Source organism: Cryptococcus neoformans (assembly GCF_000091045.1).
Source record: "Cryptococcus neoformans var. neoformans JEC21 chromosome 5 sequence".
In the NCBI taxonomy this organism is placed as follows: Eukaryota; Fungi; Basidiomycota; class Tremellomycetes; order Tremellales; family Cryptococcaceae; genus Cryptococcus; species Cryptococcus deneoformans.
This window is the reverse complement of record NC_006687.1, coordinates 1166038-1185274: the sequence shown is the minus strand read 5'-3', so window position 1 is coordinate 1185274 and position 19237 is coordinate 1166038. Positions and strand designations below refer to the sequence as shown.

The 19237-nt window shown below is 47.9% G+C and overlaps 10 protein-coding genes across 10 annotated transcripts; 4 read left to right on the top strand and 6 right to left on the bottom strand.

The window, feature by feature from the left end:
• Nucleotides 1-189: 189 nt before the first annotated feature.
• Nucleotides 190-1170, top strand: CNE04250 (hypothetical protein). Its single transcript, XM_024657281.1, has 7 exons — nt 190-292; nt 340-461; nt 517-576; nt 635-737; nt 793-859; nt 916-991; nt 1040-1170. The coding sequence occupies exons 1-7, from the start codon at nt 259-261 to the stop codon at nt 1046-1048; spliced, it is 471 nt and encodes a 156-aa protein (XP_024512941.1). The 5' UTR covers nt 190-258; the 3' UTR covers nt 1049-1170.
• CNE04240 (conserved hypothetical protein) lies at nt 1152-2558 on the bottom strand. Its single transcript, XM_571188.2, has 6 exons — nt 2312-2558; nt 2120-2245; nt 1834-1964; nt 1638-1748; nt 1532-1559; nt 1152-1320 (listed from the first exon to the last, which is right to left on the bottom strand). Exons 1-6 carry the CDS (start codon nt 2343-2345, stop codon nt 1256-1258), a joined length of 495 nt encoding a protein of 164 aa, XP_571188.1. The 5' UTR covers nt 2346-2558; the 3' UTR covers nt 1152-1255.
• A 172-nt stretch (nt 2559-2730) lies between these two features.
• On the bottom strand, nt 2731-5450 carry CNE04230 (hypothetical protein). Its single transcript, XM_571076.1, has 4 exons — nt 5088-5450; nt 4770-5019; nt 3755-4720; nt 2731-3681 (listed from the first exon to the last, which is right to left on the bottom strand). The coding sequence occupies exons 2-4, from the start codon at nt 4999-5001 to the stop codon at nt 2963-2965; spliced, it is 1917 nt and encodes a 638-aa protein (XP_571076.1). The 5' UTR covers nt 5002-5019; nt 5088-5450; the 3' UTR covers nt 2731-2962.
• A 333-nt stretch (nt 5451-5783) lies between these two features.
• CNE04220 (nonhistone protein 6, putative) lies at nt 5784-7138 on the bottom strand. The gene is made up of 6 exons (XM_024657280.1): nt 7094-7138; nt 6871-6933; nt 6436-6813; nt 6226-6372; nt 6045-6173; nt 5784-5991 (listed from the first exon to the last, which is right to left on the bottom strand). The coding sequence occupies exons 2-6, from the start codon at nt 6913-6915 to the stop codon at nt 5968-5970; spliced, it is 723 nt and encodes a 240-aa protein (XP_024512939.1). The 5' UTR covers nt 6916-6933; nt 7094-7138; the 3' UTR covers nt 5784-5967.
• Nucleotides 7139-7625: 487 nt separating this feature from the next.
• CNE04210 (conserved hypothetical protein) lies at nt 7626-9105 on the top strand. The gene is made up of 8 exons (XM_571191.2): nt 7626-7956; nt 8022-8038; nt 8104-8218; nt 8290-8348; nt 8404-8425; nt 8474-8647; nt 8700-8729; nt 8790-9105. Exons 1-8 carry the CDS (start codon nt 7870-7872, stop codon nt 8832-8834), a joined length of 549 nt encoding a protein of 182 aa, XP_571191.1. The 5' UTR covers nt 7626-7869; the 3' UTR covers nt 8835-9105.
• Nucleotides 9106-9314: 209 nt separating this feature from the next.
• CNE04200 (conserved hypothetical protein) lies at nt 9315-10707 on the top strand. The gene is made up of 3 exons (XM_571074.2): nt 9315-9796; nt 9846-10007; nt 10063-10707. Exons 1-3 carry the CDS (start codon nt 9382-9384, stop codon nt 10686-10688), a joined length of 1203 nt encoding a protein of 400 aa, XP_571074.1. The 5' UTR covers nt 9315-9381; the 3' UTR covers nt 10689-10707.
• Nucleotides 10708-10709: 2 nt separating this feature from the next.
• Nucleotides 10710-12280, bottom strand: CNE04190 (expressed protein). Its single transcript, XM_571073.2, has 4 exons — nt 11936-12280; nt 11388-11882; nt 11226-11338; nt 10710-11161 (listed from the first exon to the last, which is right to left on the bottom strand). Exons 1-4 carry the CDS (start codon nt 12242-12244, stop codon nt 10882-10884), a joined length of 1197 nt encoding a protein of 398 aa, XP_571073.1. The 5' UTR covers nt 12245-12280; the 3' UTR covers nt 10710-10881.
• A 462-nt stretch (nt 12281-12742) lies between these two features.
• Nucleotides 12743-14747, top strand: CNE04180 (expressed protein). The gene is made up of 3 exons (XM_571192.2): nt 12743-13101; nt 13155-14482; nt 14556-14747. The coding sequence occupies exons 1-2, from the start codon at nt 12912-12914 to the stop codon at nt 14432-14434; spliced, it is 1470 nt and encodes a 489-aa protein (XP_571192.1). The 5' UTR covers nt 12743-12911; the 3' UTR covers nt 14435-14482; nt 14556-14747.
• Nucleotides 14382-16143, bottom strand: CNE04170 (mitochondrion protein, putative). Its single transcript, XM_024657279.1, has 9 exons — nt 16046-16143; nt 15928-15977; nt 15768-15856; nt 15503-15712; nt 15342-15444; nt 15086-15282; nt 14973-15036; nt 14790-14920; nt 14382-14719 (listed from the first exon to the last, which is right to left on the bottom strand). Exons 1-9 carry the CDS (start codon nt 16113-16115, stop codon nt 14527-14529), a joined length of 1107 nt encoding a protein of 368 aa, XP_024512938.1. The 5' UTR covers nt 16116-16143; the 3' UTR covers nt 14382-14526.
• Nucleotides 16144-16416: 273 nt separating this feature from the next.
• On the bottom strand, nt 16417-19063 carry CNE04160 (expressed protein). Its single transcript, XM_571071.2, has 4 exons — nt 18789-19063; nt 18520-18732; nt 17307-18468; nt 16417-17256 (listed from the first exon to the last, which is right to left on the bottom strand). Exons 1-4 carry the CDS (start codon nt 19026-19028, stop codon nt 16523-16525), a joined length of 2349 nt encoding a protein of 782 aa, XP_571071.1. The 5' UTR covers nt 19029-19063; the 3' UTR covers nt 16417-16522.
• Nucleotides 19064-19237: the final 174 nt, after the last annotated feature.

Here is a 19237-nt window from a genome sequence, read left to right as displayed (position 1 = left end):
AAAAATGTAGAAAAACTAGACGAACGAGTGAAAACCATAGCGAAAGTGGTCGCTACGAGGCTGACTTGAGGGAAATTTACGTAAATACATTATGAGTGGGCGTGTCCGCCCTTTCGGGCCGAGCCAGCCAGCAGCGACGAGGTGGCCGATGAACTACTGCGTGCAACTTGGCGTGCAAAAGCCAGTGTGTCTCGAGTGTGTCGATCATTGTTATATTGCTGTATGTCTTCTGATTGTAATTGATATACCCCATACGTCATGCCGGGCCTTCGTTTAGCAACAAAACGCCTCAGTACGATCGTCTCTCCATTCATTCAGCATCAACTAATCTTCTTTCAGTGAAGGAACTCGGCGATATTGAGAGCAAGGGTACGCCTCCAGGTATATCTCTTTTGAGCGCGGATAGCATGGAAGAATGGATCTTCACTATCGCGGTACTTGGAGATGAGACGATCTACAAAGCAGGTTCCAATGCGTAATGTAAATTTAGTGTAGACCACTGACGGCACGCTGTAGGGCGAGCAATTCGCTCTTAGGATCAAATTTGAAGATCGGTATCCTATTGAGGTGCCACAAGTATGTCATGAAGTATTTGGCCCAAAGATGTAATGGAATTGCTAAAGTATAGCAATAGGTAACTTTTGTGGTAGATGATATGTGGCAAGCACCTATTCATCCCCATATATATTCCAACGGACACATCTGTGCTTCCATATTGGGTAATGATTGGTCTCCAGGTAAGCCATATCCCCGTTGCTTTGTACTGCACAAACTAAGGCGCCCCTTGTTTAGTCCTTAACGCCGTTTCAATCTGCATCACCATGCAATCTATGCTTGCATCGAATAAGTCTAAAGTCAGGTAAGCCGGCTTTTGAGTGGTTCAGGGCGTTTGCTGGGGCTAACTATGTATGACAGACCCGAAGGGGATCAACGATATGTGAGGAATGCTCCCGCGAACCCAAAGCTTACATCATGGAAATATGATGATGATGTATGTACGAATGAGATACTGAACCGAGTACTGACCATCATTATACAGACTGTATAATCCTCAACCTTGCCTACTGATTGTCATCTAATGGACATGTACTTCCAATCTGTTCGATATGAAATAGATGTAGATATACTCCTGTAACCTCTTACGGACTGTATGAATAATTACTCTTTTGGCATCTCGTACATATACAAAGCCCCAAACGAATCCTACAGGTCCTCTAGCTCAACATGCTCTGTCTGATATCCACCCCAAGTCGGTCTATCCAACTTGCCCGCCTCTTGCCAAGCTACCCAATCGCGCCAATGAGTCTTCAGCTACTTCAGCTGCAAAAGTGGTGGCAGATAAAGAGCAAATCTCGTCAGCATCTATACCTCTGTACACCCCTCAATCCCATCCTAGCCCCTGCCTTCCCATCTTGTCTTTCGAAGAACTTCTGGTAACAACATTGACCATACAACCTTCCTTCCCTTTCTGGTGGCCTTGCATCTCAAAACGGCAAACCACTTTGCTTCATACTCTCGCGCAGCGACTCACCCTCTTCAATAGCATCAGATTGCGCAACCTGCCCGAGATAGCCATTATCCCATCAGCCATCGTCTTCTTTGCTTCTCATAACAGACAGATAAAATTAAAGACGCACAATTTTGAGTACAGTTTTCTTGGACGATTCTTGTATTTCCCCAGCAATGATAAGCTCGTCAAGGACGGCATAGGCTTTCTGAAAGTTGAAGATTAAATCCAATTCACACACCTACACCAGCGCAAGCTTAAACGTCAGCCAATGGCAGAGACGCTTAGGATTTTAAAGTAGGGATGGGAAGGTAGGATGAACGTACATTACCGAAATATCGATCCAAGACTTCCACGTAACGATGTATAATTTCCAAAGTAATCAACTCGTTATCACCCGGTGAAATAGAAGTGATGAAGAATAAGCTCGCATAACGTCTGTAGATAACTTTGGTGTCTGCATGGATATTCGTTAGCTCCTTTGCGCAATTCGTTTGCTCCCCGTCATCTTCTCATCTCCGTCCCGTCGCAATGGGTTGAGGAACTCGTGGAGCTCGTATCATGGCACCAAAAGGGACAAGCAATCCCCTAAGAGGATCATAGCTGGCTCACCTTTGTATTCCAAAAAGTTGCACATTCTCGTTCGCCTAGCAAGTACAAGTTGAGTGACATCCTTTACAATCTTATTCTTCGTCTTGGTTGGAAGGGTTTGGAACCATTTTGCAAGTCTTACTTTTCCTAGTACGGCAAGACAGTCAGTCATAGATAATATACGGCACTTGTATGAAAATAGAAGAGACGCACCCTGTCGAGAGACGAGCATGACATAGTTGAGCATTTTGCTGAAGTGGATTTGCTTGAATGTCGTTCGATGTAAATTGCCAAAGCGGTCCCGCGACCTTTTCCGACTGTGACAACTGAGACTATGGTATTGGCAAAGTGTGTTGATACTTGTTTATGAATGCCAAAAGTGAGATTCACAGGTTGGTGATAGGAAAGTGAATTACGATGGCTATTACTATGGACAGCGAAGAACAATCTCTCGTGCGTGCTGACAGCGAGCGCGTTCTGGGTTCTGGGTTCTGGCCCATTACATATTGTTGCAATGGCCTGGTGTTACGTAATGAGTGCTTTCATGTTTACACCACCTATATCATGCCACTGCCACGCAGTAGAGTCCATTGATGATGTACTCAAATGCTAAAGAACTCATCAGAAAAATCAAGAAATGCTATGCATGACCCAGATATATAAACTATCGTTATATAACCATCGTAATGTCCGTCCAAAAGATTCTAGTTGATATCGTGATTCGAGCATACAAAAATGACAATAACAAACCACACACAAGAGGTCCAGACTACGTACGTACTGCCAGTCGTTCTTCTTCCTCCTTCCTTCCTTCTTCCTTATCCCTTCTAAACGTCTCGGACGTATATCCTATTCATTTTTCGCTCAATTGTACGAGCTCTTCTCCGGCACAGCCGTATTTTGCACCGCATAATCACCAGCCGAATAACTTGGCGGCCTATTACTGGACCCATTCACATCCAACAAATCATCCGCATACCCCCCTGCTGCTGCATTCGTACTTCCAAACCCGCTACCGCTCGGTATCATCATAGGTTGCCCGATGATTTCATTTCTCGTATGATCGATCGGCGACGTCGTTGAGACGGGGGAAGCCAAGAGAGAAGAATTATTCTGGTTCACCAGATGTCGCGGTCGAGGTTCTTGGATCCCTCTACTTCCTGATGAGCCTTGTGCTTGCTGCTGCGGTGGATAACTAGAACTAGACGCAAACGTCTGTCCGGTATAGTCTCGCGCATGCCTGCCCATACCGGACGTAGCAGCCATCCCGATAGCTCCAAGCCCATCATCGTAAGCGTCATAAGGGTCTGCTTGGGTCACACGAGGTCCTGGATCATACGATTCTGATGATCCTACGGTGGCGTAATTATAAGGGTTGGGATTTGAAGATTGCATTGGTTGGGTGATAGGAACTGACTGAGGAGGGGATCGTGTAGGTGCTGGGGTAGGCATTGCCACAGGCGCGGGAGTAGCAGAATAAGTGGAGAGGTTGGACGAGATATAAGGCTCATTGTTGTAGGTCGTTTGGGTATAGGGATCGTAAGGGGTTTGTTGCTGTTGAGAGGCGTAGGGGTCGTTATAGTCTATTGCACATTTTGTCAGCCTTGATCTTGGATTATACGTGATAATGATAAGGAGAATGGCTTTGCCACGTACTTTGATTGTTTCCATACTGATTTTGCTCCGCGTAGCTTTGTCCGTACTGTCCGGGCTGCTCATTATACTGATTCTCACCATAATAACCTTGACCATAACCTTGTTGCGATGACTGGTGCTGGGTTAAAGGGGGCACGGGCGGAACATCAACACCTGCTCCTCCAGCTCCGATACCAACAAAGTCTCCTGCGCTAGTTGCATCTGATAATCTTCTAGCGGCCCTTGGGGGCGCTTGGATGTTCTGCAGGGTCTGATACCCTCTAGGCTGACCCCATGCAAATGCGCCTGGTTGCTGCGAGTATTCGTTGACCGGTGTTCTGTTGTTCCTCCTCCCATACCCAACTCCTACACCTTGTACCACACTCCCATTCCTCGCCAAATCTTGTTGATCTCGCTGGGGTTCAATAAGATATTTGTCTTCCTCCTCGTCTTTGAGGGGCGAAAGTTCCTGGAAACTAGGAAGATCTTGCTCTTGGGCTTGCTTTCTCCGCCGTTCATTGTCAATGGCCATCATCCGCATCTTGTAATCTTCTTCCTCCCTATCATCTTTGTCATATTTCCTTCGAGGGTCTCCAGTCTCTCGCTCTTCTCGGCAAGAACCGCAGCAGTTGCCGATACCGAAGAAACATCCACCAATTGCCAATACTAGCCATGCGGCTAGCGTTAACCACACTGATATTCCGATCTCCGCCGACGCTCCATCCACACTGTCTATCCTTGACTTGGCAATGTAGAACATTGCGAGATCAAATATAAGGGCAATAAGGGTAATAGTCGAGGCGATCCCAGCCATCCAGATTGAGAGACACATGAGGGGAAAAGTAGGCGAATGGGCGAAAATGGCAACGATCATGGCAATAGCGGCGAAACCGAGAGCGACAACGTGAAGGATGAGAACGTAAGTGAGATATTTGGTGATTGCTTCAGGGATGTCAAAAGAGGAGATGCCGAAAACAGTGTTGGGATCTTGATATCGTCTCAGTATATGGGCTCATCTACCTTTTAATTCACTCACCAAACTCATACCCAACTGTCGGACCAGTACAATTTGTGGCATCATTTAATGTCACACAGAATCCGAGTGTTCCCAACTGCATCGTCCCTTCATACGATCCTGATGAGAATGTCGCCGACAAAAAGTAGAGACTCTTGAGTAAAGGAGTGTTGAAGGAGACAATTGCGAGCAGGATGGTTGCTGCAAGGCAGAGGATTGTACCTGGTGTGGCATTTCGGAAACGAAGAGCCATTATGTATGATAAATATATCTGTCAGAAGAAGAAGTTTCCAAGGAAATCAGTTCACCAGGACATGTTCAACTGTACGATGGACATACCAGATGATCCAGAGATGTCTACCGAAACACTTTAAAGATGAGTTGATGAATTCCCCACCTCCTCCAACATATACGACTTGAAACAAGTACCTCTACTAGACGCGCAATGTGCGGTTCTGAAGAATGCAATGAGTGGTCAAGTGTGCGATGGCAGCGCGCGTGCGAAAAGAGGGTTGTTGTGCGAAGTGCAATAGTGCGTCCGTTGTATACCCGTCCTTTGTGATTCGCCCTGGCGTGTGATAATAGTCGCAGTGGCGGCGACTGTGTAGATGGGATAGAAGCGAAAGAGATACGGCAGAATGGAGAAAGAGTCCGTGGCCGAAAAGAAAGAGAAAAGAATCGGTGGCCGAGAACGAAGGCGGGAACAAGAGCCAACGCAAGGAATAGGACATGCCACTATTTTGGCGAACCCAGGCGAGTGCCGATAGGCACCGCCTCCAATTCACGCTCACCGCTTTCCATATCATCGCTTCCTTGGACGCAACTTAATGCCCTACAACAGGTATGCCGGACGTGATAATGCATATAATCGCCATATCTTGTATATATCATCACGCCACACCCGGTAACCTTACTGACTCTTTCTGGTCATCCCCCTCATACTCTGAGTACGGAGCACATGCACTAAACAAACCACCCGACGCATCGCTCACAGGTGCCTGTTTTCTTGTTTGTGAACAATCCTTTCGGCCTCCAAGTCTGGTTACATGGAGCCATGTCAGCTCTATACATGGGGATGGTATCATCATCTAATTAATTGTTATGTAACCGAAAAAATCAAGCCCAAATAGGCTATTGACAACTATCTCTATATAAAAGGCCCTAGACCAATCGAATAACCTTGAAACTCCACCATCGAAACAAGACGTGGGGACTATACTTAATCCTTGCTCTTCTTCTTCTTCTGCAGCTCGGTGTCAGCACATACAATACACTTTTCAGTTATTGATAACTAACCTTCTTGTCTTTGTTCTCACCCAGCACGGCGTTCACAGCAGCTTCCTCCTCCTTGGTCTTCCTCTTCTTGTCCTTTTTATTCTTCTCAGCGGCCGCAAGAGTAGGAGCAGGGATAGGAGCAGCGGGAGTCTGCATCGACGATGAGCATATACTTTAGTCAAAGACAGCGAGACGAGCTTACAGAGCCCCCTTCGGAGGAGTCATCGTCAGAAGAGTCGTCGGAAGATTCCATAAGAACAGGGTCCACCTCGACGGCATCCTTCTTGGCATACGCCTGCTCTTCAGCTCGGAAGTTGTTGTGCGCGGCGGCATAGGCGTCCTCGAAAATCTAGACGAATCATCAGCGACAGCCCAAACTTTCTTAATTACCAAATCCATACAATCAACTTACCTTCTTCTCGCTATCAGGCAACTCTTTCCACCTCTGAGAGATTATTTGCAACACATCCTTGTAAGGCATTCCAGGGTTTGAGGTCCTAATGTCATCACGAACTTCGTTCTGGAACAAGATGTAGGCACTAGGAGGCCTCTTGGGGGCGTTGGGGTCCCTGATCTTCTTTTCCTTCTTCTTACGCTCCTTCTTACCAGTACCTCCGACACCGGCATCAGCCAATCCAGAGGCAAGAGCGACGGCAAGAGGGCCACCGGCAGTAAGAGGTTGGAGGAGATCAGGCTTGGAGAGATTGACGGGAGAGAGGGAGGTGTACTCTTCAATGACATGGACGCAGCGCGTCATGGCAGAAGAGACTTCGCGAAGAGACTGGATCATCTGTTTATTCAAAGATGAACACCGTAGTTTTTGCAAAAGTAGACGATGCGCGCTTACCTCGATTCGCTTGGCTTCCATTTCTTCCCAGCTAGGAGCAGACATTTTGTGTATGTAACGTGTCTAAACATGGCGTAACCCGTGTAGGAACGGATAAACAACGCGTCGACGGCGAACGGGTGTGGATAGTAAGGGAAGAAAAAAGCATGAGGAAGGTCAGCAAAAGAAAGTGATATGAGGGAGAAATGTTGTATGGATGAGGATGTACGGAAGAATGACTTACGTTGTTCAAAGTTATTGTTGATGGACGACCTCCACTTGAATGGATGGATTAGAAAAAGGATAAGAAAGTGGGGAATAGAAAAAGGTGTATAGAAAGCTGCCTTTAACCTTCTTTCCTATCCCGCCTATGCCACCATCAAACTTTTTAGTGGGACCAAATCTGTGTTTAATTAGTCATTAGCCTCCAATTAGCACAAAAAGGTAATGGTATTGCAAATTCACCTCATAAAATTTCAAATTCGTCTCCGCGACTCGTAAACCTTCCAATAATTCTCTTCGGCACTGAACTGAGAAGGGAGCAGAGAAAAAGCAAAAAGAAACTTCCTGTCGGAGAATCGAACTCCGATCTCCCGCGGACGCTGTGGAACTGAATCCTCCAGTGACAAGCGAGCATACTAGCCGTTATACGAACAGGAACTTGTTGCACGGTAAGTGAATATTCATCTTATGAGTTGTTATGATACTTTTGTCATTCGTGCGCGCTGTATATAAATAACAACATCACCGCCGCTCGAACCTCCGCCGGCTATTAGGTGATCGATCGACCACAACATCAACCACCAAAGAATCTTCCTTTTGCTGTGCTTCGCCCCAACTTTCTTCTTACCTCATCAATCCTCAAGTGGAACAGCTCCTCAGTGAGGGCTGTGACAAAAATACCCACCCACAGCCAGCACCCATATCAAACGTTAGCATTCCACCTTGTGGATCGAAGATACAGGACACGTTACGTTGCCTTGCAGTAACTCATTGTTCAGCTCTGACAGCATAAACAACATGGCGTCTATATTCAACGGGATTTTCAACTGGTTCCTGTCTTTGTTCTTTGCCAAGCATCTGGAAGTCACAATAGTGGGATTACAGGTAAGTTACTAGGAGCCATGCCGCCAGACATACGAGCGCTGATGCCCATGCTCATTCTAATATAGGCAAGCGGGAAGACATCGTTCGTCTTTTGATATTTGGGACCTCCAGCTTCCACAATGGTCCACTGACGCACTCACATTACAGATTAGTCAATGTTTTGGGTTCCGACCAATGGTCTGAAGACGTTGTCCCAACGGTGGCCTTCAATCTTCGCCAGGTACGGAAAGGCAATGTAACCATGAAGATCTGGGATGTAGCTGTAAGTCTACTACCTATATGGCCGGAAAAGCTCCTTCAAGTAGAGTGCACCTTAATTGATATGGTAAATAGGGACAACCAAAGTTTAGAGGGATGTGGGATCGATATTGCAGAGGAGCCGATGCTATCATGTGAGTGAAATGAACTCAAGTCTCCGAGGACTTCAAAGCTGACCCATACTGATAGTTACGTGGTAGATGCTGCTGATGTATGGGTCCGATACTCTCCAATGGACACATTTACTGACTTCAATTAGCACCACTCCATACCAACAGCGACATCTGAGCTTCACGCCCTATTAAACATTCCGGCACTTGCTTCAGTACCTTTATTAGTCCTGGCGAACAAGAACGATCTTCATGGAGCTATGGGAGTTGATGACTTGATTAAGGAAATGCGATTAGGAGAGATAGGGGGCAGAGCTGTATCTGTGAGTTCGACCAGCATGTTCGTCTGGAGTAGTCGCTGAATGTGTGGGATAGTGCTACTCAACTAGTAATAAAACAAAGCATGTAAGCTATCCTTCACTTTCTATCCTGCCCCTATATCCCGGCGCTGACCTGGTTACGAAGAACCTTGATATTGTCCTTGCCTGGCTCACACAACGCGCCCATTGATGATTGATTTTGTCAACGCTTTCTTATATTAGTCGCGTTAATATGTGCTTCCGTAGTACAGCGTCCCAAAATTGCTTTCCAAATACAGAGGTAATGCAATGTTGTATCATACATCAGACCTCTCTAGGAAATACTGACCAAATTGGGGGTTTGCGGCTGCGGAGTTGTATACCTTATCCAACCGTTGGTCTCGTCTTCGATCCACTTTGCTGTTATGCATTATCCCAGAGATACCTCAAGCCCTATTATCCAGACATCCGCAATACTTGCCATGCATTCATGGACTGTGAAGAGTTCCTTCCATCTTTCACTGACGTGTCTTGTACAAGAGCAATAAAATGATGATGTCAAGCGGTTGCCGCTGTTATCCGGAATTCAGACGACTCGTTACCGAACGAGCTTTATTTATGAGTCCGCGGCCTTTCCGGCAGTTACGATCAGAGATTAACCATCACGTTACTATTATTGAATTTCTTTTTTCCGCCATATCCACAACATCTCTTGCACAGTAAAATAGCCTTTTTTACTGACTGCTTCAAGTATCACAATGTCCATCAACGTCGCTCTCCTTGGCTCAGGCGTTTTCGCCCAGGCCTCTTACGTCCCGGCTCTCCTCTCCCTTGCTCGATTCAGAACTCTCGTCCTCCACACCATCTGGTCTCGCTCAGAGTCTTCTGCTCAGACCTTGCATGACAAGTACACCTCTGTAGGCGCACCTTCTCCTCAGCTCTTGTATGGTGACGATGGCCTCGAGGCTGTCTTGGCAAACAAGGAGATTGATGCGGTTCTCTTCGTGTTGCCCATCACCAAACAGCCTGACCTTGTCAGGAAGGCATGGAAAGCTGGGAAGCATGTGTTGAGCGAAAAGCCTTTGGCAAGGGATGTCAAGGAGGCTATGGAATTGATAGAGGAGTATGAGAGGGATTACAAGCCCAAGGGCTTAATCTGGAGGGTTGCCGAAAGTAAGTTTACATTTATCATCCATAAGTTTACCGACTGACAGAAATATAGACTACGCCCATGAGCCCGCTCTCCGATTTGCTGGAGACATCCTCGCAAAGACACCTGAACTTGGTCCTGTCCTTTTCTGGGACTTGAAGTTTACCTCATACGTCGAGGATGGGTCCAAGTACCATGCCACTGGATGGCGTACTATTCCTGACTATCAGGGCGGTAAGTCACATTCAGTACTGACGATCCAAATGTTCAAACCCTAAGATTTTGGCAGGTTTCCTTCTGGATGGTGGTGTCCATTGGGCGGCTCTTCTCCGTACTGTACTCCCTCCCGCTGCTCTTCCAGCTTCTTTCATTGGTTTTGCCTCCCTTCACCGAACTCATCTTCTACCGCACGACACTGTCCAAGCCATCGCTCTCCCCATTCCCTCCGCTACCATCCCTCCCAACGGCCCTAAGTCAAAGTTGGACAGCGCTGTTCACACCGAAAAGGATCTAACTTCGCAGCCTGGCCAGTCTACTCCTAGGGGTCAAATCACATTTAGCTTTGCCAAGCCCGACATGCCTCCCGAGGGTCGAACATCCAACGGTTTTGTTGTCACATTGCTCAATGGCGTTCTCACGGTTGAGCAAACTTTCGATAGGCAGTTTATCACTACTCTTATTCCTGCCGAAGGAAGCGGCTTGGAAAAGAAGACGATCACCACCAGGCAAGTGGGTGTGGAAGTCGAGATCGAAATGTTTGTGAACGCTGTGCAGGCTGTCAAGGAAGGAAGAGAAAACAAGGAGGAGAACTTTGGTGAGCCTAGAGGTGCTCTCTGGGATCTCAGCGTCGTCGAGGCGATGCTGAAGAGTGACGGCAAAGAGATCAGCCTCGAGAGCCTGATCAAGGGAGAGTAAAAGTGATAGATAATAATAGGGTAAAAGAAGTTGCATAAGTATTTATTGAGTATGTTAGTCAATTTGTGCAGTACTATTAACGCGTCATAAAGCTTCTCGACTACTGCTATTACACTTTCACACGACATTAATTATTACAGGACGTTACCCCCATCATCAGAAAGTCGAGAAACAATCACATTGAGGTGCGCTCTCAATAAACCCCGGCAACCTTTCGACTGCTTGTGGCGCTTACATCAGGCGCAATCGCTTCATCAATCAAGGGCCTCTCTGCAGTCTCCCCAGCGGCGCCAGTGTTGGCGAAAGGTGACCCAGAGAACAGAGGGTCAGATGGCTGCGCTTGCTGGGTAGCCCCCGAGGCTGCCTGTTGACCACCCAGCTGGAAGGAAGATGGGTTGGGCGCGGTACGCTCAATTGGTGCAGGAGCAGCTGCGACGGCGGTAGTGATGTAATGGTGAAGGACCTCTGCCTCTCTAAAAGAGAGAGTCGTCAGCTGTGGATATACCAGAACGGCTTCGGTTGAGAACTGAGACCCACCCCTTGGCTCCGAGCCAGCCTTTGTCAAATTCAAATTTGATAAAACCCGACTTGGGAGTAGGGTCGAACCTGCTAGTTCCAATGGGCTCCATCGATTGAGTGCTGGAGGTGACCTAAAGAAAGTTTAGCATCTTATCACTAGTAAAGAAGCAAGTGACAAACCTGGACAGTTACCCAGCTGGCTTCCGCTTTCTTACCTCCACCCAAACCCACTTTCTTCCCGACGGAAGAAAGGGGTATCAGAATCGCGGCCAGCTTCTCATTATTGATGATTCCAGGCCATCCCAGCTCAGCATTGCTGTTCAAATTGGTAGCTCCTTCAACATTTCCTTTAGCACTAGGGAGCATCTCTCCCCTTTCCGTCTGGTCGGTCACTCGTTCACCTCCAATATCAGGTCCGCCCGAAGTAGTCTCCGAGGCAGATGGAGCGGAGGGACGTTCCTTAACAGAGGAGGAAGCACGTCGGAACATGTTCTTCATTCGAGAAGCAAATCCCGATTCATTTTTATCCCCCTCGTTCTCAGCGATAGCTGACTCATTAGGGTGGGTAGATGCCTCATGAGTGGCGTGCGAAGGGATAGCGGTAGAGAGGGGTGCAGGTCGGGTCGTGAGGAGCGGGTTGGAAGGTTGGGTAAGGGGAAGGAGAACTATGTGAGTCTAATTTGATTGTTAGTAGGTAGACGTTATGTATTGTAGCAGATAGTTCTCACCTCGTTTACTCCTGCTTGTACCCTCCAGTACCACTTTCCCTCAACCTTAGCATCGTCATCTTTCTTTCCCCCGAAACTAAGTCTACGCCCCCCACCGCCACCCCCGGTCTCTCCAAAGGAACTCTTTCTCCTCCCTCCCCCAGAGATAACTCTGGTGAGTACATTACCTTCGTCCTTGTCAGATCCAAAAGATCCGGCAGAAAGACGTCGGGATCTAACGTCAGAAGAAGAATTAATGTCGATCACCGCGAGGCAGGGGTACAGCTGTTTGGGTTTATTGATTTCTTGCGAAGACGTGAGAAACTCCATGTTGGATAGGTGGTTGGGAATAAAGATAAAAGAAGCTGGTAAGAGAACAGGAATTTATCACGGTGGCAAGAGTATATAAACCCCTCATTGGACGTGGGAAATGCATCCTAGTGACGTTAGAGATCCTCTCACATACTGACTATCACCTGACAAGTTCTTGGCTGCACCACCGGGTTTGAGATAGCAGATGATTACATCTGGGCCTTGAATTCGTACTCCTACCAAGAGCAAGTACTATACGGTGAACCGGCAGATCTTGGAGACATTCCACACAGTTTAAGCTCTATGAAGGAGCTGTTTGGTACCGTTGAGCGTCGTCATAATACGGTCCCCGCCCAGAAAGTGGACCAAGAAAGTGGAGGCACGCAATTTCATGCTGCAGTTTTATTCCCATTTTATCCCGCTCTCTCTTCTTCTTTTCGTTGTACGGAGTTGGCGGCAGACTCCGCTTAAGGATTCGGCCGTTTCGTTGTGTGTCCGTGATTCTTTGACCGTCATCCATTGAACCCATCTTCAATCTCAAGTCAAAAACACCTCAAAATACGCACCGGCATTCTCCCGCGATATGGCCCATAGAGTCTGCCGATAGTTGCCTTGTGAACGATACCAAACAATATCTGGCTGTTAGAAGAACCGTGGCAACTTCAGCTAGACGGCCGTATACCCCATGCCCCCAAGGATACCAATTCGACACTGTGTCGAGTTGGTACAGCTGGGAGCACTTTTGCCGTGGGCTGCAAGAGCTTCTTCAAGTCCAGCCTCTCATCAAGTAGGAAAAAGAGACGCAAACGGTGCTGGAGAGGCGAGTGGATCTGAATGGAAAAGCAGAACGAAGCCACGTCGGCCACTTCTAGATGGTGAGTGTTGATGAAAACAACAAATGGTATCATGCTGACCATTGCATGAATAGTCTCTAAAAACCCTGCTATACAACAACAATCATCTGATTCTGAGGCCGTACAAACTACTGTTGTTCATCGCCTTTTGGCACAGATCAATCCTCCTCAACCAGACGAGATCCTCTCCCACCTCAAAGCCAATCCATCAGACCTCACGCGGTCAGCTGGCGAACTACTCATTGCATACTCTAAAAGATGCGGAGACGTTCGTACCCAGAAAGACGTGCTGAGGTTGATGATCGACCGACGCATCCTATCTCTAGGCCATGCCAAACGAGCGAGAGATATGAAGAGAAATAAAAGGGCCGGTGGATGGAAAGTTCGACCAAACTGGTGGGCTATGCAGACTTTACCACCGGTAGAGTTCATCCCGGACTCCAGTCATTACACAATGTCTCAGCTGTTCGGCCGCTTACACCATCTGCTCCTGCTCGGTGAAGCGCCTTCGTTTGATCATGCGTGGAAACTGTTGGAAAATGCTACCGATTTCGAGCCCATGGGGAAAGGAAAGGCGAAAGAAACGCGGCTAGAAGATACGGTGCTATTAAATCTCTACCTGGCATATTTGAAGACCCCACCGCGGTCTGTCGCTTCGCCTTCGACTCTACTTGAACAGTATTTGCTTTTTTCCTCACAAGCCCCCAATCGCCAAACCCTTCACCTATCCATCAAAGCGCTTCTCTCTTCCCCTGCGACCTACTCGCAAAAAGTTAAAGTCATACCAGCCGAAGTCATTTCTATGATATCCCGGTTCATGAACTTTCAGATCCCTCCAGGCCTCGAAACATGGCGTCAAATCGCAGACTATGCCCTCAATTACCGTTTACGAAAATTAGGGCAAATGGCTTGGGAGGGGTGGTTTGATTGTTTTCATTCGTCAGGACATTCCCAACTCTATTCTCTGAATCCCAATCAAGTCAATGTGAAATTGGGAGTTAGGGTCAAGTTTGAAAGACTTGGAACGCAGAAAAAACGATGGACGAAAATCTTGAGGAGGATGGAACTGAAACACTGGGTGGAGAAGGTGGGAGGTAATGCCACGGAGGCATTAGCAGGAGATAGATGGGGATACGTTTGGAAAGGTGGTGGGAATTATTCAACTGCACCAGACGTGGAAAATGTGTTGGAAGGGAGAAGGGAAGGAAAAGAAGAAGTGTCAGAGGAAAAGGAAAAGTCTCGCCTGAAAATTATTCCGGCGGCGTCTTCACCCTTCTTGACGAATTCACGCATGGCTCCCTTTTTATTACCCCCATCTATGCGTTCTCAAGCATCATCTCCACAATCACCATGATCGATCAGAATGAATGCATCAAGCATGAGATATATCTAGCATCTATACGTGAGTTGAGTGTCTTTCTATTTTTATTTAGCACCGTACGCTAATCAGAACAACCCCATCTCTTTACCAATAGCCCACTCTACTCCCTTTTCTACATTATCGGCAATGGCAGTTGGTTGATACGCTGGTTTTTCTCCATGGGTATCGTGGAAGACCCCTGTGCGGACGAGGATGGAGGACCAGCCGTGCGCGTTTGCGCCGGCAATATCGGAAGCGGGATTGTCGCCTACCATGTAGCTATTCATGCATAGTTTTAAGCATTTATCATAGTGATGGAACATCCATTCAGCCAAGGGGAGAAACTTACACGTGCAAAGGAACACTAGAGTCACGTCCGACAGAAGCCAAGTATCGGCGCAAAGAAAGCTCGGAGAAGTCATAAGTGGCTTTGAAAGGTTTGCCGTATTGGGTATAAGTGAGGTCAAGGCCGGTCGTTGCCTAATGGAACGAATCAGTGATCGTTTTTGACACCCGAGAGGGCACGAAATACCTTGTAAACAGCTTCCAAACCAATCCTGAAGGCCCCTTGACCTAATCGAGGTATGGGCCAGTCACTTTCCATGCCATAAGCCATCTGAACATCGCAGTAGAAAAGCCACTCACGACCGCCATTCAACATCGGGATTGCTCATAATCAACTCGACCGCCTCTTCCCCATTCTTCCTTCCTTCCGTTCTTGTGCCCAGATATCCGTTTTCAGAATTGAGAAGATCCAAGATAAGAGTGGTATCTCGCCCCCAGTCGTGAGAATCATGCATAACGAAGATAGCGGAAAACTGGATGGATGAGAAATCTTGCGGCTAAATCATGCGAACACAATCTGTTAGTCACCCAGATGCAGGGTACCTGGTGAACGTACTCGGACAAATGCCTCTTCTTCTTTCGCCAACTCCGTACGATCCCAAATTGAAGATTTCCAAGCGATTACATCCTGCGGTATGTGGGCATTCTTCATCCCATACCTATACATCACCCCTTCATTAGAATGGACACGTCCAACTTTTATGACGATGAACATACGATTCGGCGACCTTCCTGCAGCTTTCTCCCTTCCCCCCAATAACAAGCACGTGCTTATCCTTGTACTTGTGTGCGTAATCGCGCATGGGTGTATGACTCTGGACGAGTTGGTCTGGTGTAAGTTGGACACCCAGTTCGGAGGAAAGTAAGGACAGGCGCTCGTGGTCAAGAACTCCACCGCCGTTGGTTATCAGCAAAAAGGGTATTGGTCTGTGAAAGGTAGGATTGAGCTATTATCATTTTGGGAAGCAACTGGATGACGTACTTGGGCAATCGTCCATCTTCGCCCGTAAGAAGTTTCATTGTACGTTTAGCTTCAGGTAGGACATTGTGGCCTTGTTTGAGCACACCATCCTACCACACAAAACCCTGGGGGTCAGTCTCTAGCCAAAGACCCTCATAAGATCCTCGTCCCTGTTTCTTACAATGTCAAATGCAAAAGCAAGCTTTTTTGGGAAAGGGCCACCACTAAAGGCTAGCCAGCCATCCATCGTTAGCCATCCGACTCCTTCGAATCCACGAGCTGATATGTCCCCAACTCACTGGTCAATCGCCGAAGCGTGCACGCTGGGCGAATTATGCTTGGAAGTCTTCTTGTTGTGTATAGCAGCATGATGATTGAGGCTTAAGGAGGCGTGTGGAAAAAAAAGAAAGTGAAATGATGAAAATTGGATGTACGCAATGATTTCATGCGTTATTTGTTGTCGTCCGTCGGTCGGCTATCGTCGGACCGTAACTTCTTATGACGATGAGGGGGGAAAGATGACATGTTTTCGTTTATTTATATCTTCTTATCCTCAACCCCTCCGGATGCCACCATGAGCTATACCTCAACCTGATACTAGACAACTCCTTGTATACATCCGCGTCCCTTGTGTGGTCGTGGAAACCTAAACATTATTAAGACAAATGCATACCGTACATCGCGCCAGGAAACCTTATGCACTCATATATACAACGCCTGCGTTTTCCGTTTTCTTATTACTGTAATTCCCTTTCTCCTTCAAGATTCTATGCACACTACGACGCCAAACTTCTCCACCCAACATCAGGAAGCTTTTTGCTATCCTCTTGCCTAGCCAACACATGAGGCGGCACGAATCCCTTTTCCATTATCGTTCCTTTCCCTGCCACGGTAGTGTTCTCCACTTCTTCTTCTTCCTCGCCCTCACCATCTGCCAATGTCTCAAATACCGCGCCCGGATCCGCAGCATAAGACTGTACTGCTTCTCGCTCGCGTGAGACTGAAGCAGAACGTGAAGTCTTTCGTTGTTGATCTGACGGCCGGCCACGCGCTGAAGATGACTGTACGCCTTTGGGGAAACCCAGACCGAGTGAATTGCTCCTCGCAACGCCTTTCTCCCGCATGGCCGGTCCGAGGCCAGGAACTACTATTCCAGGGCGATCTGTGAGCGAAGTCTTACGTTCCAATGCGACAGGAACACTAGCTTGACCTGCTCGTATAGGATTGATTGCGATGGGCACAGAAGTGGCAAACTTGCTCAACTCGCTATCGTCCACAAGGTTATCATTGGGGTGTGATCGCCTTTCCCGCCGAAGAGCCTCGTACATGGAACCGTTCTGTTCGATGCGACGCCAAGCAGCGCGATGAGAAGGAAGGTCGGCAGCGAATGTGTGCGAAAGATTGGCCTCAAGCATGTTACGTGAACCAGCTGAGGAATGGGGGAGAGAGAACGGTACAATTTCTGCAGGTTCTGAAGGGCGGTCCTCGAGCTCAAAATCGAATACGTAGTCTAGAATCACGTTAATTTACAAGTAAATCTTCTGGAAGCATGTAGCTTACCCTCTTCCTCCGAGGTGTTCGTGGGGGTCTTGTCTCCATCCGCGCTTCGAGAACTTTTCCCTGGCTTCTCGGGCTCCTCAAATTTAACTTTGGCTTTCTCTTTGCCTTTCTTACTCTTCTCCCCAGATTTTCCATCGTCTCGTAATGGCTTTGTCTGCTTGGGTCGCGGTGTCGCTCCGTCGGCAGAGTCCTCCTCCACCACAGCATCCAACTGATCAGTCGGCCTTGCCATCCTCGCTGTGTCAGTCTCTTGGTCAATCCAGCTGTCCTTGTTAGGCGCCTCACCCGTATTCTCAGGAGACTCGGCTTCTTCCTGGTTCACACGAGAAACCTGAGTTGCACCTCCCATGTTCTCCGCAAAGGAGCTAAAGATATAGCTCATAGCAACCGCTCGACTATCCCCTTTCTTACCATATGTTCTAGCCACTTCAGAGATGGTATGGTCAATCTCATCTCTCATTTCCTCAGGAACTTCCCCATCAGTTCCTAGTTCATTAATAGCAGGTTGTGGGAAGAACGACGCTTGGGACAAGGAATGAGCGAGGAGTGATGTCCCGTTAGGTAAAGCGCTAGTGGCTGGTGCGATTGAGGCTTGCATGATAGGGTTAGGAGTGGCGTGAGGTGACGGCGGAGTGGCTTGGAAAGATTTTTGGGATTGAGGGTTTCTGGGTGGCGGGAATACGCTAGACGGTTCAGGAGCACGGGAAGAGCTTTCCCTGGTACGGCTGATACTCGCGCTGCGCTGACGACTGATCTCTTCTTTACCCGGCCCATTCCTGTACTTATCCCATAATAACTCCACTTCCCCTCGCACTTTTTCTTCCATATCACGTAATTCTAATGTTTTGAGTGATATGAAGTGTCGCACTTCATCCTCCAGCCTGCCGTGAGCTTCCCTGAGGTATTCTTCTGCTTGGTCACAAAGATCTTTCAAGTGCGGGTTGGACGGGATGAAGGGCGGAGGAAGAAAGAATGGATCGTGAGGAGTAGGAACGTAGTGGATTGAAGGTGTTGCAGAGGGAAGATAGGAGTCTGGATCAGAGGAAGGGCTAGGATTGGTAGGCGGACGGCCGAAGTTGGACTGCCCTGATGGTGGATCGAATAGGAGACCAGTGAATGGGAGACCTTCTTGTCCGAGCGCTTGCGAGAGCTTTTCTCCGTACTAACCAACGGTTAGCTTCTATCAGAAACAAGTAAACGAGCCTATCCTTACCACTACGCCGCTGTTTAACTCTACAGTAACCCACTCCTCTTCAACCGCTGGATCCTTCTGCGCCTTATCTTTGACACGATAGCACCTCGTACCACAGATGAAGCATTTCCGCCATGAAGGTTCAGGAGAGTCCTCAGTAATGATCGCACTACCGGATTTATCCTCTCGAGAGGATATAATGTCTTGGTCATAAACCACATAATCCGCAAATTTCTTAATAATCTTGTCAACGTGCCATCTCCACTATCGGAAGATCTCGCTTGACTCACCACTCCCTCCGATCCTATAGGCAGGAAGACTTCCACACTTCCTTGGGCGCTAGTACCTCCTTCACCCTTGCTCAATACTTTCTGTTCATCTGAAGCAGAAACGCGTCCGTCAATCTTGACATTCAGACAACGGCAGGCGAAGCTGAACGGGGTGCTATTGGAGGGTAAAGGTGGGTTGTAAGCTGTGAGCGGTCTCTCTGTGCCCTTGGGTGTATCCTGTTCGGACATGGTGCTGGGCATGGAGTAGATAGTACTGGATGATTGTTGAAGCAGTTGTGGATATTCTTGTGATCTCAATGAACGACGGAGGTGAAGTCATCTCTTATACTCTCCGCCGCCGACCGCCCATTTCGGGGCCACCGGCTATAAAAAATATCGTGATGTCACTTGGAGCGATTCTTAGGCACGCCAACCAGCCATTTTTCAGCACATTAGGCACGAAGATTTGT

Excerpts from the sequence above, each read along its gene's own strand:
- CNE04180 (XM_571192.2), top strand. The coding sequence starts at position 12,912 with ATGCCCCCAAGGATACCAATTCGACACTGTGTCGAGTTGGTACAGCTG. Across the intron at positions 13,102-13,154 it reads ACGTCGGCCACTTCTAGATG|TCTCTAAAAACCCTGCTATA; the intron begins GTGAGTGTTGAT and ends TTGCATGAATAG.
- CNE04160 (XM_571071.2), bottom strand. The coding sequence starts at position 19,028 with ATGCCCAGCACCATGTCCGAACAGGATACACCCAAGGGCACAGAGAGA. Across the intron at positions 18,733-18,788 it reads CTATAGGATCGGAGGGAGTG|AAATTTGCGGATTATGTGGT; the intron begins GTGAGTCAAGCG and ends AAGATTATTAAG. Across the intron at positions 17,257-17,306 it reads GAACACCTCGGAGGAAGAGG|ACTACGTATTCGATTTTGAG; the intron begins GTAAGCTACATG and ends ACGTGATTCTAG.
- CNE04250 (XM_024657281.1), top strand. The coding sequence starts at position 259 with ATGCCGGGCCTTCGTTTAGCAACAAAACGCCTCA. Across the intron at positions 738-792 it reads GGGTAATGATTGGTCTCCAG|TCCTTAACGCCGTTTCAATC; the intron begins GTAAGCCATATC and ends CCCCTTGTTTAG. Across the intron at positions 860-915 it reads TCGAATAAGTCTAAAGTCAG|ACCCGAAGGGGATCAACGAT; the intron begins GTAAGCCGGCTT and ends TATGTATGACAG.
- CNE04210 (XM_571191.2), top strand. The coding sequence starts at position 7,870 with ATGGCGTCTATATTCAACGGGATTTTCAACTGGTTCCTGTCTTTGTTC. Across the intron at positions 8,219-8,289 it reads TGAAGATCTGGGATGTAGCT|GGACAACCAAAGTTTAGAGG; the intron begins GTAAGTCTACTA and ends TATGGTAAATAG. Across the intron at positions 8,349-8,403 it reads AGAGGAGCCGATGCTATCAT|TTACGTGGTAGATGCTGCTG; the intron begins GTGAGTGAAATG and ends CCATACTGATAG.
- CNE04240 (XM_571188.2), bottom strand. The coding sequence starts at position 2,345 with ATGCTCAACTATGTCATGCTCGTCTCTCGACAGG. Across the intron at positions 1,965-2,119 it reads CAACTTTTTGGAATACAAAG|ACACCAAAGTTATCTACAGA; the intron begins GTGAGCCAGCTA and ends ATATCCATGCAG. Across the intron at positions 1,749-1,833 it reads TGGATCGATATTTCGGTAAT|GTGTGTGAATTGGATTTAAT; the intron begins GTACGTTCATCC and ends GCGCTGGTGTAG.
- CNE04200 (XM_571074.2), top strand. The coding sequence starts at position 9,382 with ATGTCCATCAACGTCGCTCTCCTTGGCTCAGGCGTTTTCGCCCAGGCC. Across the intron at positions 9,797-9,845 it reads AATCTGGAGGGTTGCCGAAA|ACTACGCCCATGAGCCCGCT; the intron begins GTAAGTTTACAT and ends ACAGAAATATAG. Across the intron at positions 10,008-10,062 it reads TATTCCTGACTATCAGGGCG|GTTTCCTTCTGGATGGTGGT; the intron begins GTAAGTCACATT and ends AGATTTTGGCAG.
- CNE04190 (XM_571073.2), bottom strand. The coding sequence starts at position 12,244 with ATGGAGTTTCTCACGTCTTCGCAAGAAATCAATAAACCCAAACAGCTG. Across the intron at positions 11,883-11,935 it reads TACAAGCAGGAGTAAACGAG|ACTCACATAGTTCTCCTTCC; the intron begins GTGAGAACTATC and ends CAATCAAATTAG. Across the intron at positions 11,339-11,387 it reads CCAGCTGGGTAACTGTCCAG|GTCACCTCCAGCACTCAATC; the intron begins GTTTGTCACTTG and ends AACTTTCTTTAG.
- CNE04230 (XM_571076.1), bottom strand. The coding sequence starts at position 5,001 with ATGGCTCTTCGTTTCCGAAATGCCACACCAGGTACAATCCTCTGCCTT. Across the intron at positions 4,721-4,769 it reads GACAGTTGGGTATGAGTTTG|ATCCCAACACTGTTTTCGGC; the intron begins GTGAGTGAATTA and ends GACGATATCAAG. Across the intron at positions 3,682-3,754 it reads TCAGTATGGAAACAATCAAA|ACTATAACGACCCCTACGCC; the intron begins GTACGTGGCAAA and ends AATGTGCAATAG.
- CNE04220 (XM_024657280.1), bottom strand. The coding sequence starts at position 6,915 with ATGTCTGCTCCTAGCTGGGAAGAAATGGAAGCCAAGCGAATCGAG. Across the intron at positions 6,814-6,870 it reads TGGAAGCCAAGCGAATCGAG|ATGATCCAGTCTCTTCGCGA; the intron begins GTAAGCGCGCAT and ends TTGAATAAACAG. Across the intron at positions 6,174-6,225 it reads ACTCCTCCGAAGGGGGCTCT|ACTCCCGCTGCTCCTATCCC; the intron begins GTAAGCTCGTCT and ends TCGTCGATGCAG.
- CNE04170 (XM_024657279.1), bottom strand. The coding sequence starts at position 16,115 with ATGCTGCTATACACAACAAGAAGACTTCCAAGCATAATTCGCCCAGCG. Across the intron at positions 15,283-15,341 it reads AAGAAGAGGCATTTGTCCGA|CCGCAAGATTTCTCATCCAT; the intron begins GTACGTTCACCA and ends CGCATGATTTAG. Across the intron at positions 14,720-14,789 it reads TCTAGTGTTCCTTTGCACGT|CTACATGGTAGGCGACAATC; the intron begins GTAAGTTTCTCC and ends ATGCATGAATAG.